The sequence below is a fragment of the Osmerus eperlanus genome, chromosome 28, assembly GCF_963692335.1.
Source record: "Osmerus eperlanus chromosome 28, fOsmEpe2.1, whole genome shotgun sequence".
In the NCBI taxonomy this organism is placed as follows: Eukaryota; Metazoa; Chordata; class Actinopteri; order Osmeriformes; family Osmeridae; genus Osmerus; species Osmerus eperlanus.
The window spans coordinates 5,887,729-5,906,033 of record NC_085045.1 but is presented as its reverse complement, the minus strand read 5'-3'; the positions used below and the strand labels follow the sequence as shown (position 1 = coordinate 5,906,033).

The window sequence follows — 18,305 nt, the reverse complement described above, 5'->3', positions numbered from 1 at the left end:
ACAGCTGTTACTGCATCCTCATCTCTGTACAGCACTGAGAAACCTACAACTATGACCCACGAAACAGCAGAGAGTGAAGCCACAGACAAACCCTCAGTTACTCCTGGAACTGATGTGAAAGGAACCAGCTCTACTCTGACATCTACAGATGAGGAGGGTTCAGGAGACCTGACCCCTGATAGGATTACCCAGACTTCCTCTGTTACACCAGCAACGGTTTCTTCTCTTTTCAGCACTGAGAAAACCACCATCATGGTGCATGAAACATCAAAGTCAGACAGCACAGAGGAATCATCCAGCTCAGAGAGACCATCTGTGACTGACTCAAGCTTAGTCCTCACATCTACAGAGGAAGAGGGTTCAGGAGACCTGACCCCTGATATGTTCACTAAAGAGACCTCTGAAACCACAGTGTCTTCTCTCTACAGCACAGAGAAACCAGTAGTGACTACAGCATTACATGTTACAGAAACAGCTGTTACTGCATCCTCATCTCTGTACAGCACTGAGAAACCTACAAGTATGACCCATGAAACAGCAGAGAGTGAAGCCACAGACAAACCCTCAGTTACTCCTGGAACTGATGTGACAGGAACCATCTCTACACTCACATCTACAGATGAGGAGGGTTCAGGAGACCTGACCCCTGATATGATTACCCAGACTTCCTCTGTGACACCAGCATCTTCACTGTTCAGCACAGAAACACCAAGCGTTGCTACAGCTACTGTCAAACCAACTGAGGAGGTGGATTATGACAGTCCAGATCCATCCAAGGTTGAAGCAACACCCGACCTTATGGAGACAACCTCAGCAACTAAGGAGCAATCAACAGTTGTCACATCTGCTCCTTCCACAGACACAAGCTTAAGACCTACAACTTCGACAGATCCCATGGCACACACAGATGTTTCTGAAATGAGCTCCAGCAAGCCGTCCTCAGAGGAAGTGACTTATGGAGAGGCCACAGGTGAAACGGAATCCTTTGTGTCAGTCGCCCCAGGTCGAGATCAGGAAACGTCACAGGAGATTCATGGCAACCCTGACGCGGAACCGACCGCCAGCCCACCGCACATCTCTACACATGATCCTGCTGATGTCACCGCTCCTCATCAGACGACAATGGGTACCCATTTGACCGAGAGCTCAGGACTCGAGCGCACAACCATGGTGGACCTCACAACTCACAGGGACCACACGACTGTGAGTTCAGCCAGCGAACATGTCACGTCTTCTCATGCTTCCGGGACCCCCATGACCACCCCGATCCCTTCTATCATCTACCAGGGAATCACCGACCAGCAGGTTGTGATCATCAACTCAACCAGCAGCCAAGCCGCATCCGATCTCACCGACCATACCCCGACCATGGTTTTGCACGGCACCAAGCCTTCCACCGGCACAGCGATCATCTTCACAGAGGAGGCCAAGAATGAGGAAGAGCTGTTTTCCACTGTCACCAGCACTGTGAGGGAAGGTAGCCTCGCTCCGGAGATTATCGCTAAAGATGACATCATCATCGATGCCGACGCTGTGTCTGTGGTGCCCTCCTCGCAGCTCGACCCCACAGTCATGACGGAGGAAGCAACTGGCATCCAGGCTGTTACCATGACTCCGCAGACCTTATTTCCTGTGACAGACGAACTGGAAGGTTCAGGGATTGATGACGGTGTGTCCTTCACCCCTGAAACGTTTACCGTGTCTACAACACAAAATCCATCAGTCGCCAGCTCTGTCCAGACATCTTCAGAATCAAGTTCTTCCGAATCAACATCCTCTGAATCAGTATCCTCAGAATCAACTTCCGAATCAATGTCCTCAGAATCGAGTTCTGGATCAACGAGCAGATCTACAGAAGTGATAGGTCATTCAGGGACAACGAAATCAACCACCCAACCAATGGAGGAAGTTTTCAGTGAATCATCAAGTTCAGAGACATTGCCATATGTGTCTCAACCCACTCAATTCACAACTATATTCACAATCTCCAGCTCAAAGATAGAGTTTGCCACACCACAGACAGTTTTCTCCACAGAGGAAAAGTCGGCGCAGACAACCAAACCAACCATTCAGACATTAGTTGATGACCCCAACGAAGGCTCTGCAGTAGAGATGTCCAACACTGGAGGTGAAATACCCCAGACTAGCTCTTCTCCCACAAGCACAGCAGTTCCTGACGAGTCTGAGGTGACCGATATTATGGTCAAAACCACGCCAGCACCAATGTCCTCAGAGGAAGATGTGACTGCTGAAGACTCAACATCAACCACCACCCCTGAACCTTCTGAAGGCACCTCATCTTCATCTGGTGTCACTATCCCAGCCACCTCTGTGGACTTCATTTCTACAGAGGTAATAAAGATGGCCACCACAGCTATGCCAGAAGAAACGTTTAGTGATGAGGAGGTGGACTATGAGAGTTCAGGATCTCCGGTTGTTGTGGAATCTATCCCTGCAAACATCCCCTCTGTTGCTTCAACAGAGACAAGCACAGTGTTACTACCTACAGATGAAACAAGTTCAACTGACCCGATCACTATGTTCAATGAAAAGACTGCTACTACCACCCTTGCATCCCTATATAGCACAGAGAAACCAGTAGTGACAACAGCATCACATGAAACAGAAACAACAGACTCATCAAAGACAGCTGTTACTGCATCCTCGTCTCTGTACAGCACTGAGAAACATTCAACTGTGACCCATGAAACAGCAGAGAGTGAAGCCACAGACAAACCCTCAGTTACTCCTGGATCTGATGTGACAGGAACCAGCTCTACACTCACATCTACAGATGAGGAGGGTTCAGGAGACCTGACCCCTGATATGTTCACTAAAGAGACCTCTGAAACCACAGTGTCTTCTCTCTACAGCACAGAGAAACCAGTAGTGACAACAGCATCACATGAAACTGGAACAGCAGACATGACAACAACAGCCATTACCGCTGCCTCCTCTCTGTACATCACTGAGAAACCTACAACAGGAACCCATGAAATAGATGAGGAGAGTTCCAGAAGCCTGAACCCTGATGTTGTCACTGAAGAAGATTTGACTTCCACAGTTTCTCCTTCTCATAGCACAACCGTACACACTTCAGTAACAGTAGAAGCATCGTCACTCTTCAGCACTGAAAAACCGTCAGTTGCTTCCATCGTAGATATTACAGAGGAGAGCTCTGGTGACCACCCCTCTGATATGTTAAGTAAGACAGTGACGTCAGCAGCCTCCTCTCTCTATAGCACTGAGAGGCCTACAGTCAGTCCCAGTGCAGACATTACCACGGAGACTACCGCTCCTACGTCAATGATTCCTGGGAGTGACAAGATTTCAGCCAGCACGGTTTCTTCTCTTTTCAGCACTGAGAAAACCACCATCATGGTGCACAAAACATCAAAGTCAGACAGCACAGAGGAATCATCCAGCTCAGAGAGACCATTTGTGACTGATTCCAGCTCAGTCCTCACATCTACAGAGGAAGAGGGTTCAGGAGAACAGACCTCAGATATGTTCACTAAAGGGACTGCAACTACCACCTCTTCTTCCTTGTACAGCACAGAGAAACCAGTAGTGACCACAGCATCACATGAAACTGGAACAGCAGATATGACAACAACAGCCATTACTGCTGCCTCCTCTCTGTACAGCACTGAGAAACCTACAACTATGACCCAGGAAACAGCAGAGAGTGAAGCCACAGACAAACCCTCAGTTACTCCTGGAACTGATGTGACAGGAACCAGCTCTACTCTGACATCTACAGAAGAGGAGGGTTCAGGAGACCTGACCCCTGATATGATGACCCAGACTTCCTCTGTGACACCAGCATCTTCTCTGTTCAGCACAGAAACACCAAGTGTTGCTACAGCTACTGTCAAACCAACTGAGGAGGTGGATTATGACAGTCCAGATCCCCTGATGGTTGAAGCCACACCTGACCTTATAGAGACAACCTCAACAACTAAGGAGGAATCTACAATCATCACATCTGCTCCTTCCACAGACACAAGTTCAGTGTTAACACCAACAGATGAGGAGGGTTCAGGTGAACTGACCCCTGACATGTTCACTAAAGAGGCTTCAGAATCCACTGTCTCCTCTCTCTACAGCACGAAGAAACCGGTAGTGACAACAGCTTCACATGGAACAGAAACATTAGACTTGTCAAAGACAGCTGTCACTATAGCTTCCTCTCTGCGCAGCACTGAGGCACCTACCGTTGCAGCCATATCAGACAGCACAGACGAAGTGAGTTCAGGTAACCAGACCCCTGACGTCTTCACCGCGCAGCCTGCAACAGCAGCCGTGTCTCCTCAGCACAGCACAAGCAGTGCTGAAGCCGTGTCCTCCATTCAGTCACCTGCTACTGGAACAACAAAGACCGCGACTTCTCCAGCTTCCTCGTTGCACGGCACCGAGGGACCAACGATCGCTCATATTTCAGACGTCACAGACGAGGAGAGCTCTGGGGCGGGAACACCTGAGACGTCCGCTCCAACCGCAACAGGGACTCCTCCATTCAGCGGCGAGGATGGGGCGCCAATGACGCCGGAAACAGTCCCGTCCGAGACGGACAGCGCCGAGGAATCGTCCGGCTCAGAGGGACCGCCTGTGACTGACTCCAGCTCGGTCCTCACACCCCCAGAGGAGGAGGGTTCAGGAGAACAGACGTCCGACACGGTCACCCCAGAGGCCGTCAGCTCTGCAGGGTTGTCATCGTTCAGCAGCGCCACGGCAACCGTGTCACCCGATACGTCTTCATCGGAGAGTGAAAATATGACAACTCCTTTTTCCTCTTTGTACAGTACGGACAAAAGTGAGAAAGAGTCCTCCCAGCCTCTTTCCTCTCTCCCCTCAACCACCGTGGCGCCGTCGGAATCTGATTTCACGGTCCAATTTGTGACTACATTTGATCCCATACATGACAGGACAACCATCGGGGAATCCTTCCAACAGGCTCGATCGGAGGTCGCGGTCACTGAACACCCTCCTACCAAACTCTCCTCAGAGGAAACAGCCACGATCACGACCAGCCCCATGCTTTCTGTGGAGGAGTCAAGCCAAAGCTCCGAGTCACTACTTCCCTCCTCAGTCACCCCAGAGGCTGATGTTGTGCTGTCCTCTTCAGAGGAGCAGGTTGTGGCCTCCTCTCTGTACACCACAGAGAAACCAGTAGTGACAACAGCCTCACATGTAACAGAAACAGCAGGCTCATCAAAGGCAGCTGTCACTGCAGCCTCCTCTTTGTACAGCACTGAGACACCTACAACTATGACCCATGAAACAGCAGAGAGTGAAGCCACAGACAAACCCTCAGTTACTCCTGGAACTGATGTGACAGGAACCAGCGCTACTCTGACATCTACAGAAGAGGAGGGTTCAGGAGACCTGACCCCTGATATGATTATCCAGACTTCCTCTGTGACACCAGCATCTTCTCTGTTCAGCACAGAAACACCAAGCGTTGCTATAGCTACTGACAAACCAACTGAGGAGGTGGATTATGACAGTCCAGATCCCCTGATGGTTGAAGCTACACCTGAGCTTATCGAGACAACCTCAACAACTAAGGAGGAATCTACAATCATCACATCTGCTCCTTCCACAGACACAAGTTCAGTGTTATCACCAACAGATGAGGGCTCAGGAGACCAGGTTTCTGAAATGTTTACTAAAGATAACTCCACATCCACTGTCTCTTCTCTCTACAGCACAGAGAAACCAATAACAACAAAAGGATCACATGTAACAGAAACAGCAGACTCATCAAAAACAGCTGTCACTGCAGCATCCTCTCTGTACAGCACTGACACAGACAAACCCTCAGTTACTCCTGGAACTGATGTGACAGGAACCAGCTCTACTCTGACATCTACAGAAGAGGAAGGTTCAGGAGACCTGACCCCTGATATGTTCACTAAAGAGACCTCTGAAACCACAGTGTCTTCTCTCTACAGCACAGAGAAACCAGTTGTGACCACAGCATCACATGAAACTGGAACAGCAGACATGACAACAACAGCCATTACTGCAGCCTCCTCTCTGTACAGCACAGAGAAACCAGTAGTGACCACAGAATCACATTTTACAGAAACAGCTGTTACTGCTGCATCTTCTCTGTTCAGCACTGAGAAACCTACAATTATGACCCATGAAATAGAAGAGGAGAGTTCAGGAGACCAGACCTCTGATATGATTAGCCAGACTTCCTCTGTGACACCAGCAACGGTTTCTTCTATTTTCAGCACTGAGAAAACCACCATCATGGTGCATGAAACATCAAAGTCAGACAGCACAGAGGAATCATCCAGCTCAGAGAGACCATCTGTGACTGACTCAAGCTTAGTCCTCACATCTACAGAGGAAGAGGGTTCAGGAGACCTGACCCCTGATATGTTCACTAAAGAGACCTCTGAAACCACAGTGTCTTCTCTCTACAGCACAGAGAAACCAGTAGTGACCACAGCATCACATGAAACAGGAACAGCAGACATGACAACAGCCATTACTGCAGCCTCCTCTCTGTTCAGCACTGAAAAGCCTACAACTATGACCCAGGAAACAGCAGAGAGTGAAGCTACAGACAAACCCTCAGTTACTCCTGGAACTGATGTGACAGGAACCAGCTCTACTCTGACATCTACAGAATATGTGATTATCCAGACTTCCTCTGTGACACCAGCATCTTCACTGTTCAGCACAGAAACACCAAGCGTTGCTATAGCTACTGTCAAACCAACTGAGGAGGTGGATTATGACAGTCCAGATCCCCTGATGGTTGAAGCTACACCTGACCTTATAGAGACAACCTCAACAACTAAGGATGAATCTACAATCATCACATCTGCTCCTTCCACAGACACAAGTTCAGTGTTAATACCAACAGATGAGGAGGGTTCAGGAGACCTGACCGGTGATATGATGACCCAGACTTCCTCTGTGACACCAGCATCTTCACTGTCCAGCACAGAAACACCAAGCGTTGCTACAGCTACTGTCAAACCAACGTCCACAGTTTATCCTTCAGATAGGACAACCACATCCATGTTGACAAAAACAGACGTGTACAGCACTGAAAAAACAACATTTGACGTGACAGAGGAAGAGAGCTCTGGTGACCACACCTCTGATATCTTAAGTAAGACAGTGACGTCAGCAGCCTCCTCTCTCTATAGCACTGAGAAGCCTACAGTCAGTCCCAGTGCAGACATTACCACGGAGACTACCGCTCCTACGTCAATGATTCCTGGGAGTGACAAGATTTCAGCCAGCACGGTTTCTTCTCTTTTCAGCACTGAGAAAACCACCATCATGGTGCACGAAACATCAAAGTCAGACAGCACAGAGGAATCATCCAGCTCAGAGAGACCATCTGTGACTGACTCCAGCTCAGTCCTCACACCTGCAGAGGAAGAGGGTTCAGGGGAACAGACCTCCAACATGGTCACCCCAGAGCCTGTCAGCTCTGCAGGGTTGTCATCATTCAGCAGTGCCACCACAACCATGTCACCTGAACAACAAACGGTGGAGAGTGGGTCTGGGACATCAATAGAAGACACTGAGGCTGGCTCAGCCCAGGCCTCAACTGAGGAAGACAGTTCGGTCAAACAGAAGAGCGAGATTTCCCCAACTGATACATCTGCAACAAAATCTCCTCTCTTGTCCAGCAGTTCCCAAAGCACACATTTAGAAAGCACAGAACCAAGTGTTGACCATGTAGAGGAAACCCCAACAAGTTTGGAAGAGGAGAGTTCTGGAGACTCAACCCCATCAATGGTCACTTCAAGGCCAACTGTGACTCTTTCTCTGAACTTGACCACAAAGGACGAAGGAGTCAGCCCCTCCCAGCCTTCCATCTCTTCTTCCGTCTCGACCACAATGGTCCAATCAGACCCTGATGTCCTGATCCAATTTGCCACAACCCTCGCCCCCAAACCAGACCTGATAACACCAAAAGAATCGTTCCAGCAGGCCATGTCAGAGGTGGCACTCACCCACCGCCCCCACTCTGGCCTCTCTGAAGAATCTGCCATGGTCACAACCAGGCCAATGGTTCCTGAGGGGGAGACCAGCGAGGCAGCCCACACACCAGATCAAAGCTCAGGATCGCCTACCGTTTCCTATGTCACTCCAGAGACTGGTGCTGTGTCATCCACTTCACAGGAAGAGGGACAGGTTGAGGGTTCAGGGCAAGAACCCACTGTTGAAGCAGCTGTCAGCGGTGTTGAAAGTCTCTCACACAAAGATGATGAAGAGGGAGAAACTGATGCCGTCGTGTCTCCGGTGGAAACGGCTTCTCCCAGCCCGCCATCCTCCACGCCTGAAACGGACGAAAACGTGGATTATGACTCGATCTCCTCAACCCCGGCACTTGTCGAATCGAAGCCGCCGCCCTCGCCTGAGACAACTTCGAAGCCCACGGAGGATGTTTCTGCTGTGACTCAATCTGCCGTGTCAGAGAGCAGCTCACGGAGCAGCGCGGAGGAAGTGACGTCACCCTCTGTTGCCGCTCAAACCGCACGCGACGGAGCCGTCACTGTCCTGCCTACCATCTCCACATCAGCCGTCGAAACGTCCCCTTCGAGTTCAGAGAGCGTCACCGAAAGCCGCCACTCGGAAGAACGGGTGACAGGGGTGGGGCCAGACAGTGACAAATCAGAGCAGGCCACCACGGCGCTGTCACCTGCTATCACTACCCTGGGTACTGACACGGTGACCTCCGGCTCTGAGAGCATCTCACATGAGACACCAAAGAGCGACAGCGGGCAAGAAACGACCCCATCATCGGCCGCGATCCAGATCGCCACCACCCCAACGAACCTTCAGTCCCCAGACACACGGGTGGAACCTGCCAGTCCTGAAAGCTCCCCAGAGAGACAGGAAGCGGCCGGCCAAACCGAGGAAGCTGTCACTCCAGCCAAGGGAGCACCGACGTGGGAGGTGCCAGAGGCTACTACTGCATCACCAGCTGAGACACGGAGCCAGGCTGCGTCCGAAACTTCGGTCCGCACCACTCCTTCCCCTTTCTCTGAGGAGGTGGAGACCGTGGACTACGGTAACACACTTCTCGAGGGCGAGCCTCCAATCGTAGGAGTGGAAGCCACAACCTCAGCTGAAATAGGACTGGATTTGGGGCACACTATCTTCGGCGAGACAGTTGAGATTGCAGGTATGTGTTATTTTCTGTTTTTTTATATAATTAAAAGGTATACTGAAAGCAACTTAAACACAATCCAAAAATGAATTTATGTTGTGTGTGGTATACAGTATATATATATATTTCAATATTGCAGGGCCAATATGCACACTTTGATGTCACTTAACATAACAAGCAAATGAAATGTGCTTGTCGTGTCCTCCATCTCTTTCTGGCTGAAACCCTCAGGTATCCACACGTGCTCCGAGAACGTGTGTCTGAACGGAGGCTCTTGCCGTCGGAGTGGGAGTGTCTCCTCATGCAGCTGTGCCCCTGGCTACAGCGGTGACCTGTGCGAAACAGGTAATAAAAATCGCACCCTCTCCATAGCCCCGTCGCCCAGGCGTTGCTTGCGGACGCCTTTCAAGACTTCTCACCGTCTCCCCTCTGTTTTCGCCGTCTGTTCAGACATCGACGAGTGCCACTCGAACCCCTGTCGCAACGGAGGAACCTGCGTGGACGGCCTGAGTTTGTTCGCTTGTGTGTGTCTGCCAAGCTACTCTGGGCTGTACTGTGAAGAGGGTAAGTTTCCCAACTATACCGCTTGCTCATCATGCCTTTTTAGATACCCATCCACTCTGGGGGGGAAGTCAAACCTGGCCATGTCCTTAGCAACACAGAAGAGAGAGATAGAAAGAAGGGGAAAAAAGAGAGGCAGTGGTGGAAAGGAGAGTTAGATTCATGGAAGGGGGGAGTAGATCTGGTTGGGTGTTTGATCTTTGACAGGATGTTAAGATAATGTTATCCTTTGGAAAATAAAGCTGGTCTGTGAGTCACTCAGACATTCGATACACAGTAGACAAATACCTAGTCGCATCCCATCTCGCGGGCTCATAACCTCACACACAGTGAGTCATGAACATCTTCTTTATCTCATTAGGATGTCTGCCACTGACAGACTTCAGTGTTGCCTCGGGGTAGTCACTCTGTTAGCAGGGGGGAGTCTTAATAAAGATATTTGCAGATAACTGGAGAGCCTCGGGCACCAGACTCCACCAGACTCAGACAGTCCTGTCCCAGCTTCCCCACGTGTCTGCCAACACAAACCGCTTTCATGGATCAGACACGTGGCGGATGCTCGCGACTGAGGTGCGATGAGTCACAACTGCACACACCAAAGCCGTTGTTCTTCTGTCCCAACATTCACTTATCGCTTTCGTCGAGGGAGACGTTACCGCGGGATGTTTATCGACAGTGACGGATGGAAACATTTCAACGTTTTCGCCTCTCATTCCCCCCCGTCGCGACACTGCGCCCCCATTCTCCGTCACCGCTTGGTCGAGCCGGGTCACTGTCCTCTGCTTTCAGTACTTCCTCCCCAACTATAAGCACAACCTGAATGTTGCTGTCGTCAGTCACTCGTGAGTCAGAGCCAGTAACCCTGGATGCTGAGTCCCAGCTGTTTTCTCAGGCTGTCCTGCCAGCAGAGTAATAGCAGCTTAAGGGAGGACAAGCAGAGGACAGGCCAAGATGTCCAGCCGTCTGTTTCGTCTTAGTGGGCTTCACAGCTGGAGGGTGGGGCCTGTAGTGTCATGACATAGATCTGTCACAAGGCAAAAGCCTTGGCCACATACACACACTGATTTTACAGAATAAATGAATACAATGCTATAAGTAAAAAAAAAAGTAGGCTTAGTAAGTGACAACTGCAATTTTGGTGATTTTGCGTACTTTGGTCGAAATGTAATGCAAATGCTTCACATTGTGACCAAAGTACAAAGTACAACCACAATGATAGATCGCTTACGGTAGGAAAACCTTGCTCCAGAAAATGTACTAGGCCTCATGATTTGACCTATATTTACCTGAACCAAAGCACATGGGTGAACAGTTACAGAAGTTTTCAACTGCCCAGAAGAACACAGAAAAATGAGTCATTGCACAATAGACAGAAAGAGCATAGTGCGTTATACCTACCTCCCGTTAAGTGTGACTCCCCTCCACCTCAACCCCTTGCCACCCTCCATCCCCTGCCCCTTAGGGGTGTCGGGGGTAGGGGGGTTAGGTGGTGGCCTGCGGGCACCCATCTCTTAGTTCTGGACCTCCTGATTACAGAGGCCATTCAGTGACAGCAACATTCCCCCCAGGGCTCAAGATAACCTTATTAAGACACACAAATACCCTCCGCCCCCCCCCCCCCCTGTCCCCTAATTATCTCCTGTACCTAACTGGTGGAAGGTGGAGGATAAGAAGGAATTGTAGATAACAACAACACAGATAGTTAAGTTCTTACTGGTGTTGAAGAGATTAGGGCAATATATAATCACCTCTAGCAAGACTGATTGGTGGGAGGGATGAGATGTTTACTGTGTGGACCACTAGAAACATTTAGAAAAGGAATTGTAAATAATCAAGATTGCTAAGTTAGAATCTAACATAAACTACATTGTTACCTTATTTACTGTATGGTAACTACAGTTTACTGTACAAACTGTCTTTCTGTTTGAATAGTGTTTGGGGTAGTGTCCTGTTTGCAGTCCAAGCATACGGTCTAAAACCCTGGGCTCTCTCTCTCCACAGACACGGATATGTGTGACTATGGCTGGCACAAGTTCCAGGGCCACTGCTACAAGTATGTCCCTCAGAGGAGGAACTGGGACATGGCCGAGAGAGAGTGTCGTCTGCAGGGGGCTCACCTCACCAGCATCACCACCCACGAGGAGCAACAGTTTGTCAACCGTGAGTGTGTTCTTCCACGCACGGATCCCATTTAGGTTGACTTGACACACACTCAACTTATAATGCACCTCGTTCTTGAAAAAAGATAGTACGTCATATGTTCTACGGCGCTATGGCTAAGAGTGGGCTCAATCAGACCTCAGGACAGTTGAGCTGGAGTGTATTTTCCGGCTGGTTTGCTCTGTCAATGGAGAAGACGGCCAGCTTTTGGGGCGGAGAGGGTAAGAGAGAGAGAAAGTCGAATGCAGGCAGGCCGAAACAGGAAGAGTGAGGCCGGCATTGAAAAATGTCCCTCTCTCCGAAAGTGGAGGAATGGTGGAGATCCTAATAAGGCAGTAGAACGATTCACTCATCGACCATTTGTGTTTCATTCTGTGATGTGGGGCAGGTCTTGGACAGGACTACCAGTGGATTGGCCTGAATGACAAGATGTACGAGAATGACTTTCGCTGGACTGATGGAAGCTCTATGGTAAGCTTATTCCCACACAAACATGGAATGGATCAATCTAAATATTTGGAATGGTGCTGACAACCAAAGCACAGTCATCTGGGATGCTGGACATTTTGCTGTCACTTTCTCATGACGTACTCTGCCCTCCCCCTTTCACCCTGCTGGGATCTGCTATGACGTTCTTAGCCTGTATGTGCAGTCAGTGGTGGTTCCAATTACACTGATATCTTTGAAATTAGCCACAGACAACATCATCTAGAGCAACACAATCGCTGACATTGGCGCAGTCATGTCCTGCGAGCTGCTGTTTCTTTTTAAAGATATGTTTTTGGGGGACCTTTATTGGAAAGATAGACAGCAAATGTAGAGGCAGAGACTGCAGGGAACACATGCAGAAATGGCCCGAGCCAGAATCAAACCCAGGCTTCTGAGTCAGCCCGTACGGTGCGAGCCCTACCCGGTGAGCCACCGGGGCGCCCCGAGCTACTGTTTCTGTGTGAGTGTGTGTGTGTGAGTGTGTGTGTGTGTGGTGTGCGTGCGTCTGAGTAAACACAGGTGTCCAGAGAGTATGTGTCCATCTCATCACAGAAGTGGCGGCGTCTTGCTCTGTTTGTTTGTGTGGAGTGGAAGCTGACTGATGAGGCACCCCCCCCCCCCCCCCCAACTCCCCACCACACCATATCTAGACAGGAAAGTGGCTAATTGCTACGTACAGCCACGCTGCTCAGTCTTCACTTCAAAAGCTAAGAGGGAGGAAGGGGGGGGGGGGGGGTGGAAGACAAAGAGGGCCTGGGGGGTGTAGGAGAGAGACCCCCCCCCCCACCTCTACCTTATCAGATGGGAGTGAAGGCGTGGGTGACGCTTTGTGGCAGGGCTCTGACAGGTGGAGACAGGTAAACCCCCCCCCCCCACCACCACCACCATCTCCATCTCCTTCTTTCCTCAAGTAGCCCAGCAGGCAGCCTGCCACTGTGGGGTCGGCCCACCACCATGCAGCCAGACACACAGATGGACAGCACCTGTTCTGGGCAAGAAGAGGAGGAGGGGGGGGGCTGCCTGGGTGGTCAACTACAGAAGATATAACTGTGTTGACTTGAATACCAATACATTCTGTCATTTTGAGCTCATGGCTATGTATTACGTGAGCAAAAAAAAGTTTTCAAAGCTTTCGCTTTTGACTGTGTTTATGTGTGTGCGTGTTGGTAGGAGTCTGTGTGTCTGTGTTTGTGGGAGTGTGTGTCTGGGTGTGTGTGCGTGCTTGTAGGAGTGCGTGTGTGTGTCTTGGTGTGTGTGCGTGCTTGAAGGAGCGCGTGTGTGTATGTTTATAAGAGTGCGCGTGCATGTGTCTGGATGTGTGTGCGTGTGCAAGTTTGTGCACGTGGTCCCACTGGGCGGCAGTGGGGGCCGGAGGGGGGGCCGTGGGGGGGGGGGGGGGGGGGGCGACGGTGTAACTCGTTAGTAACCTCTCACTCAACCAAGCAGGAAGCCACAGTGATGTTTGCTGACCATAATAACAGGCTTGCAGGGCCCGAGGGCAGGAAGGGGGGAGGGGGAGAGCGGGGGGTCACGGCTTTGAAGATAACGTTTGAACCCGGAGCCTCGCCGAAAGACTGTAGGCAGCGATCAATGCTGCGCCGCATTCCACCCCGCTGTGGCAGCTGTGTCCACACAGTGTATGCGTGTGTGCGCTCGGGGATTAGCCATGTTCAATTAGAGTGACACGCGTGATGTCATGCTGTCTGCGTGATGTCATCGCGTAGCACCGCACAGGCCGCTCACTGTGGCTGGCTGTGAACCCTGACTGATTATCCTACGGTGTTACTAAGCGGTAGCTAAAAGAAGCGAAGGCGGAGCAAGGGGCCAACTTCAGTGGTCGTGAAGTGTTTTTCCTGTTTGTGTTTGCACCGCCACGTGATTCGAGTGATGGCCGGACACAGGGGAAATGGCTCCCTCCGGTGGTCAGTCTGAGATGCGGCCTCACCTGAGACGTTGGCACGTCTTCCATCTCCCAGGACCTCTGGCTGTTCTGACCTTTCACCTCCCACGGCTGCTCAGGCAAGCTAGTCACACAGTGGCGGTAATAATACACGCAGTGTGTAGATGACCTTTGCCCCCGAGGTGGCCAGAGTCTGGGAGAGTGTCGACCTTATCAGCTGTGCTAACTATACGCCGCCAAGAATGGTTCCTTTCAGGGGCCTGTGTGCGTCTGATGACGGACACGGCGACACAGATGGAAATAGCGACGGTTATAATTGTGTTTTTTTTTTGTTTTTTTTGAATATCGTGTCTCCTGTGTCTTTCCCTCTCAGCAATACGAGAACTGGAGACCCAACCAACCCGACAGTTTCTTCTCCTCGGGAGAGGACTGCGTGGTGATGATCTGGCACGAGGACGGCCAGTGGAACGACGTCCCCTGCAACTACCACCTCACCTTCACCTGCAAGAAAGGCACAGGTAACCCTCCCGCCGCGCCGCCACGCCCAGGCTACCCCCATAAGAGGCGGAGAGGAACGGAAAGAAAGGTAAATGGTGTTTTGGAAACCGTTGTGACTCACCTCCTCGTCTCTCGTCCCCCAGTGGCCTGCAGCCAGCCCCCCCTGGTGGAGAACGCCCGCACCTTCGGCAGGAAGCGAGAGCGCTACGAGATCAACGCGCTGGTGAGGTACCAGTGTCGGCTCGGCTTCATCCAGAGGCACGTGCCGACCATTCGTTGCCGAGGAGACGGCCGATGGGACGCCCCCAAGATCGCCTGCATTAGTCGTAAGTTTGCTAAAAGCCCCAATTTGGGCCTTCGTCGGGCTCTCCGTGCAATATTTGGATTCGGTTGGTGGCGGTCCACCAACAGTACCTTTATTTAGTTAAGAGAGCCACCACATGAAGCTGAACTCCTAAACGATTTGCTTTAATCACTGCTTTGTCTGTCTGTCCCCCAGCCTCCAGCTACCAGAAGGTGTTCACCAAGAAGCAGCAGGTCAACACCCTGTACAGCATCAACAATCTGATAAGGCGCTCCGAGGGAACAGCCCTCCATCGCCATCGCCACAGAGGACGGCGAGAGAGGACGGAGGAGAGGCGGAGGCAGTGATCGAGAGAGATCCCCTACGCCGTAGGGAAGCAAGACTGTCCCGTTGGGGGGGGGGGAAACCAGGAAGAAAAACAAAGACATTTCAAAGGATTTCGCTTTTTTTTTTTGGAGACACGGAAACAGGAAAAAACGTTTCAAGTGCCTTCTTGAAAAACATGCTGTTTTTAAGAATATTCTTATAAAGGGACACTGTTTTTATACCAATCTGGACACCTTCCGCCGGCTTCTGGACAAAAGGGAAGAACAAATCTGCGTCTGCAGAAGTACTCGAACTTTGAAGCAAGTAGAGAACTCTTTAACCGTTGTACGTTTGCGCCTTTGTGCAGGACTGTGCAATCATTGAAGCGTATTGATGATGTCAAGGGCGAGAATGAAACATGCATTCACACGCTTCAGTGAAATGATAGCGCTTAAGGTCAATCGGAAAAAAATCTGTACGGCAGAACATGTGCTCGCCATGTCAATCAAATGCATGTCCTGTTTATAATACATATTTCAGACGTTGTGCTTTCTTTCAGCACTTTAACATAAGCATAATGGTTAATAGGACAACTATTATACTGTAACCATTGGTGGCCTTCCTACCGACATTTTATATGATTAGGACAATAATTGCCAAGTTCTCACTCCTTTTGTCCTTATGGAACATGGCCTTTTGACACAACTGCTTCAAACTAAAGTGTTGGCGTAGTGTTTGTATCTGCTCCTCTCTCTTCGTGCCATTACATGTTCTGCTTAGATCTATATTTTATGGAGAGGATGTTTCATGTGACAATAATGTGTTGGTGTTTGCGCACATGCATTTTAGACGTTTCTCCGACACGGTACACCACTTGACTGAAGGCCATTGACTTTCTGAGTGTCGACCTTTGGGGCCTTAATTCGTTCATTGAAGTAAAGCCATAGTAAAGGTTTTGTAAAAGAAAGAAAAGGTTGTTTTATTTTGTTTATTTTTTATTGACAACTAGTAAGGTTGTGTTTGACATTACAAGCCAATGTTCAGTTTGGTCTTTTCCGGCTCACAGTCAGAGTTCTGTCTCCTTGCTTTACGGCTCTACGTGTGGTATGGTGTTTCCTTAGGTCGATGTAAAACTACGATTGAGAGAATGTATTTTTGTGAAACAACTCAAAGAAGACTTGAACACGATGCCTGTATACCAGAGATGCAAATAATTTATTTTTCAAAGCTGCTCCTCATCCTCTATCGATGAATGCTTTCAAAGTATTCTCGCAATGCAATGATGTGGCCCAGTTTCGGTCTCCATACATTGTTGTTGTGCTTGTGCTTTCCTGGAGACAGATGACTTCCCAGTTTGTATTCACTGTTATGAAGGTAGTCTTTTATTTCGAGCTACATTAGAGGCCTTTTTTATATGACATTAGGGGTCAGCCGTGGACCAAAGAGTATTAATGGCTCCTGACACACATACGTAAGCCTGGTTCTATGATAATAGTGCTATTTCTGCTCAATACAATTGTACACGTGTGACAAAATCATCCATTTGTGGAGTTCCCTGTAGTTGTTTCCCTAAAAGACACATTTTTGTGTGTGTTTGTTTTGTCTGGCTGTTTTGTTTCAGCATTAAAGTGCACATAATAACATCTAATATTTATGGTATAACATTTATTTTATAATGTGAATGTCTGGGATGTTTTGTGAAAGAACTGTTTCATGAAAACAGACTGCTTTATCTGTTCTCTGTCACCAAAGAAATAAAAACAGCATTTTCTTATTGTATTTCACCTATTTATTGGAAGCATATGTTTATTCTGTCTCAAATCTGTGTGTCTTGTTTGGTCAAACAACATGAATTAAGCCTTGCTCTTTAACTGTGTCGAGGGGTGATTGCCTTTGTTTGTCAGTAGTACAGTTGTGTCACCAGCAGATAGAGCTATGACACTAATGACTAGCCATGACAACCAATTTGTTTAGCTGAGGTAGTTGTATATAATGTTGTAGACTCAATGGTATTATTTAACCCATGTTTGAATGGCTTTCTTCTGTAGAAATTACAGTATTATAGCATAGTATAGAGACTGATTAAGTCTGTAAGTAAAGTATGCATGTGTAAATCCAAATTTTCTAAATATACTTTGGGGAAAATGTTATTGTATAGTAGGAATCAAACTGTATAGCTGTATGAGCAACATGAGCCATAGATTAGTGTGCAGTGGATGTTCTCACAGTGTCTTTCATACTACCGCCTCCAGTCTTTGAGCTGTGACAACTGCTAAAAAAAATAGTAGTCTGTTATAAAATCTTCAGCATTACATGAGGATCTCTGGAAAGTGGATTATACTTGCTCCAAAATCCCCTGGACAGACAGACATTCATACGGGAAAACACAGGGATTTGGAGTGTAAATTATAGTGAACAGATGGAACACAAATTATGGGGTGAATTGGGGCTCTTGCCCAAATGGATGACTGTGCAGAAACAGTAACCGCCATAAATATTCCATTTTGTTTTCCCTTTTTTTGGTTTCCAGTAGCATGTGTTAACCCTTGTGCTGCCTTCGGGTCACATGACCCAAAGGTTCATAACGAACCATCGTTGTGTTTACCCAATTTTACCCAATACAAAAACAAATAAAAATCATTTTCTTTTAACCTTCGCAATGTGGAGGGTCTGAGACAGCCCGACGGTTAAAAGAAAATGCTTCACTTTGTTTTTGTATGCGGTAAAGTTGTCACAATACGACGGTGGGTAACAATGACTGATGGGTCAGAATGACCCGAAGAGAACACAAGGGTTAAAGTGCTCCTCTTGGCTGCAACTCAAGTTGATGTGGTGGATCAGGAAGAGAGCAAGCTCCCCAGACAGTACAACTGGAGACCCACCAAACAAGACATGTCGTTCAGTATTTAGCAGTGCATGGACCATCATCCTTG

At 49.1% G+C, this 18,305-nt stretch overlaps 1 protein-coding gene across 1 annotated transcript in view; it reads left to right on the top strand.

Annotated features, from left to right (window-relative positions):
• The window catches only part of vcana (versican a), a 43,343-nt gene extending 26,195 nt beyond the window's left edge, over positions 1 to 17,148 (top strand). The window contains exons 5-11 of the mRNA XM_062454615.1: positions 9,386 to 9,499; positions 9,605 to 9,718; positions 11,717 to 11,875; positions 12,264 to 12,346; positions 14,638 to 14,782; positions 14,906 to 15,088; positions 15,262 to 17,148. Of these exons, the coding sequence (XP_062310599.1) occupies positions 9,386 to 9,499; positions 9,605 to 9,718; positions 11,717 to 11,875; positions 12,264 to 12,346; positions 14,638 to 14,782; positions 14,906 to 15,088; positions 15,262 to 15,413 (950 nt within the window). The 3' untranslated portion in view covers positions 15,414 to 17,148. The remainder of the gene's footprint in view (positions 1 to 9,385; positions 9,500 to 9,604; positions 9,719 to 11,716; positions 11,876 to 12,263; positions 12,347 to 14,637; positions 14,783 to 14,905; positions 15,089 to 15,261) is intronic.
• The last annotated feature ends 1,157 nt before the right edge of the window (positions 17,149 to 18,305 follow it).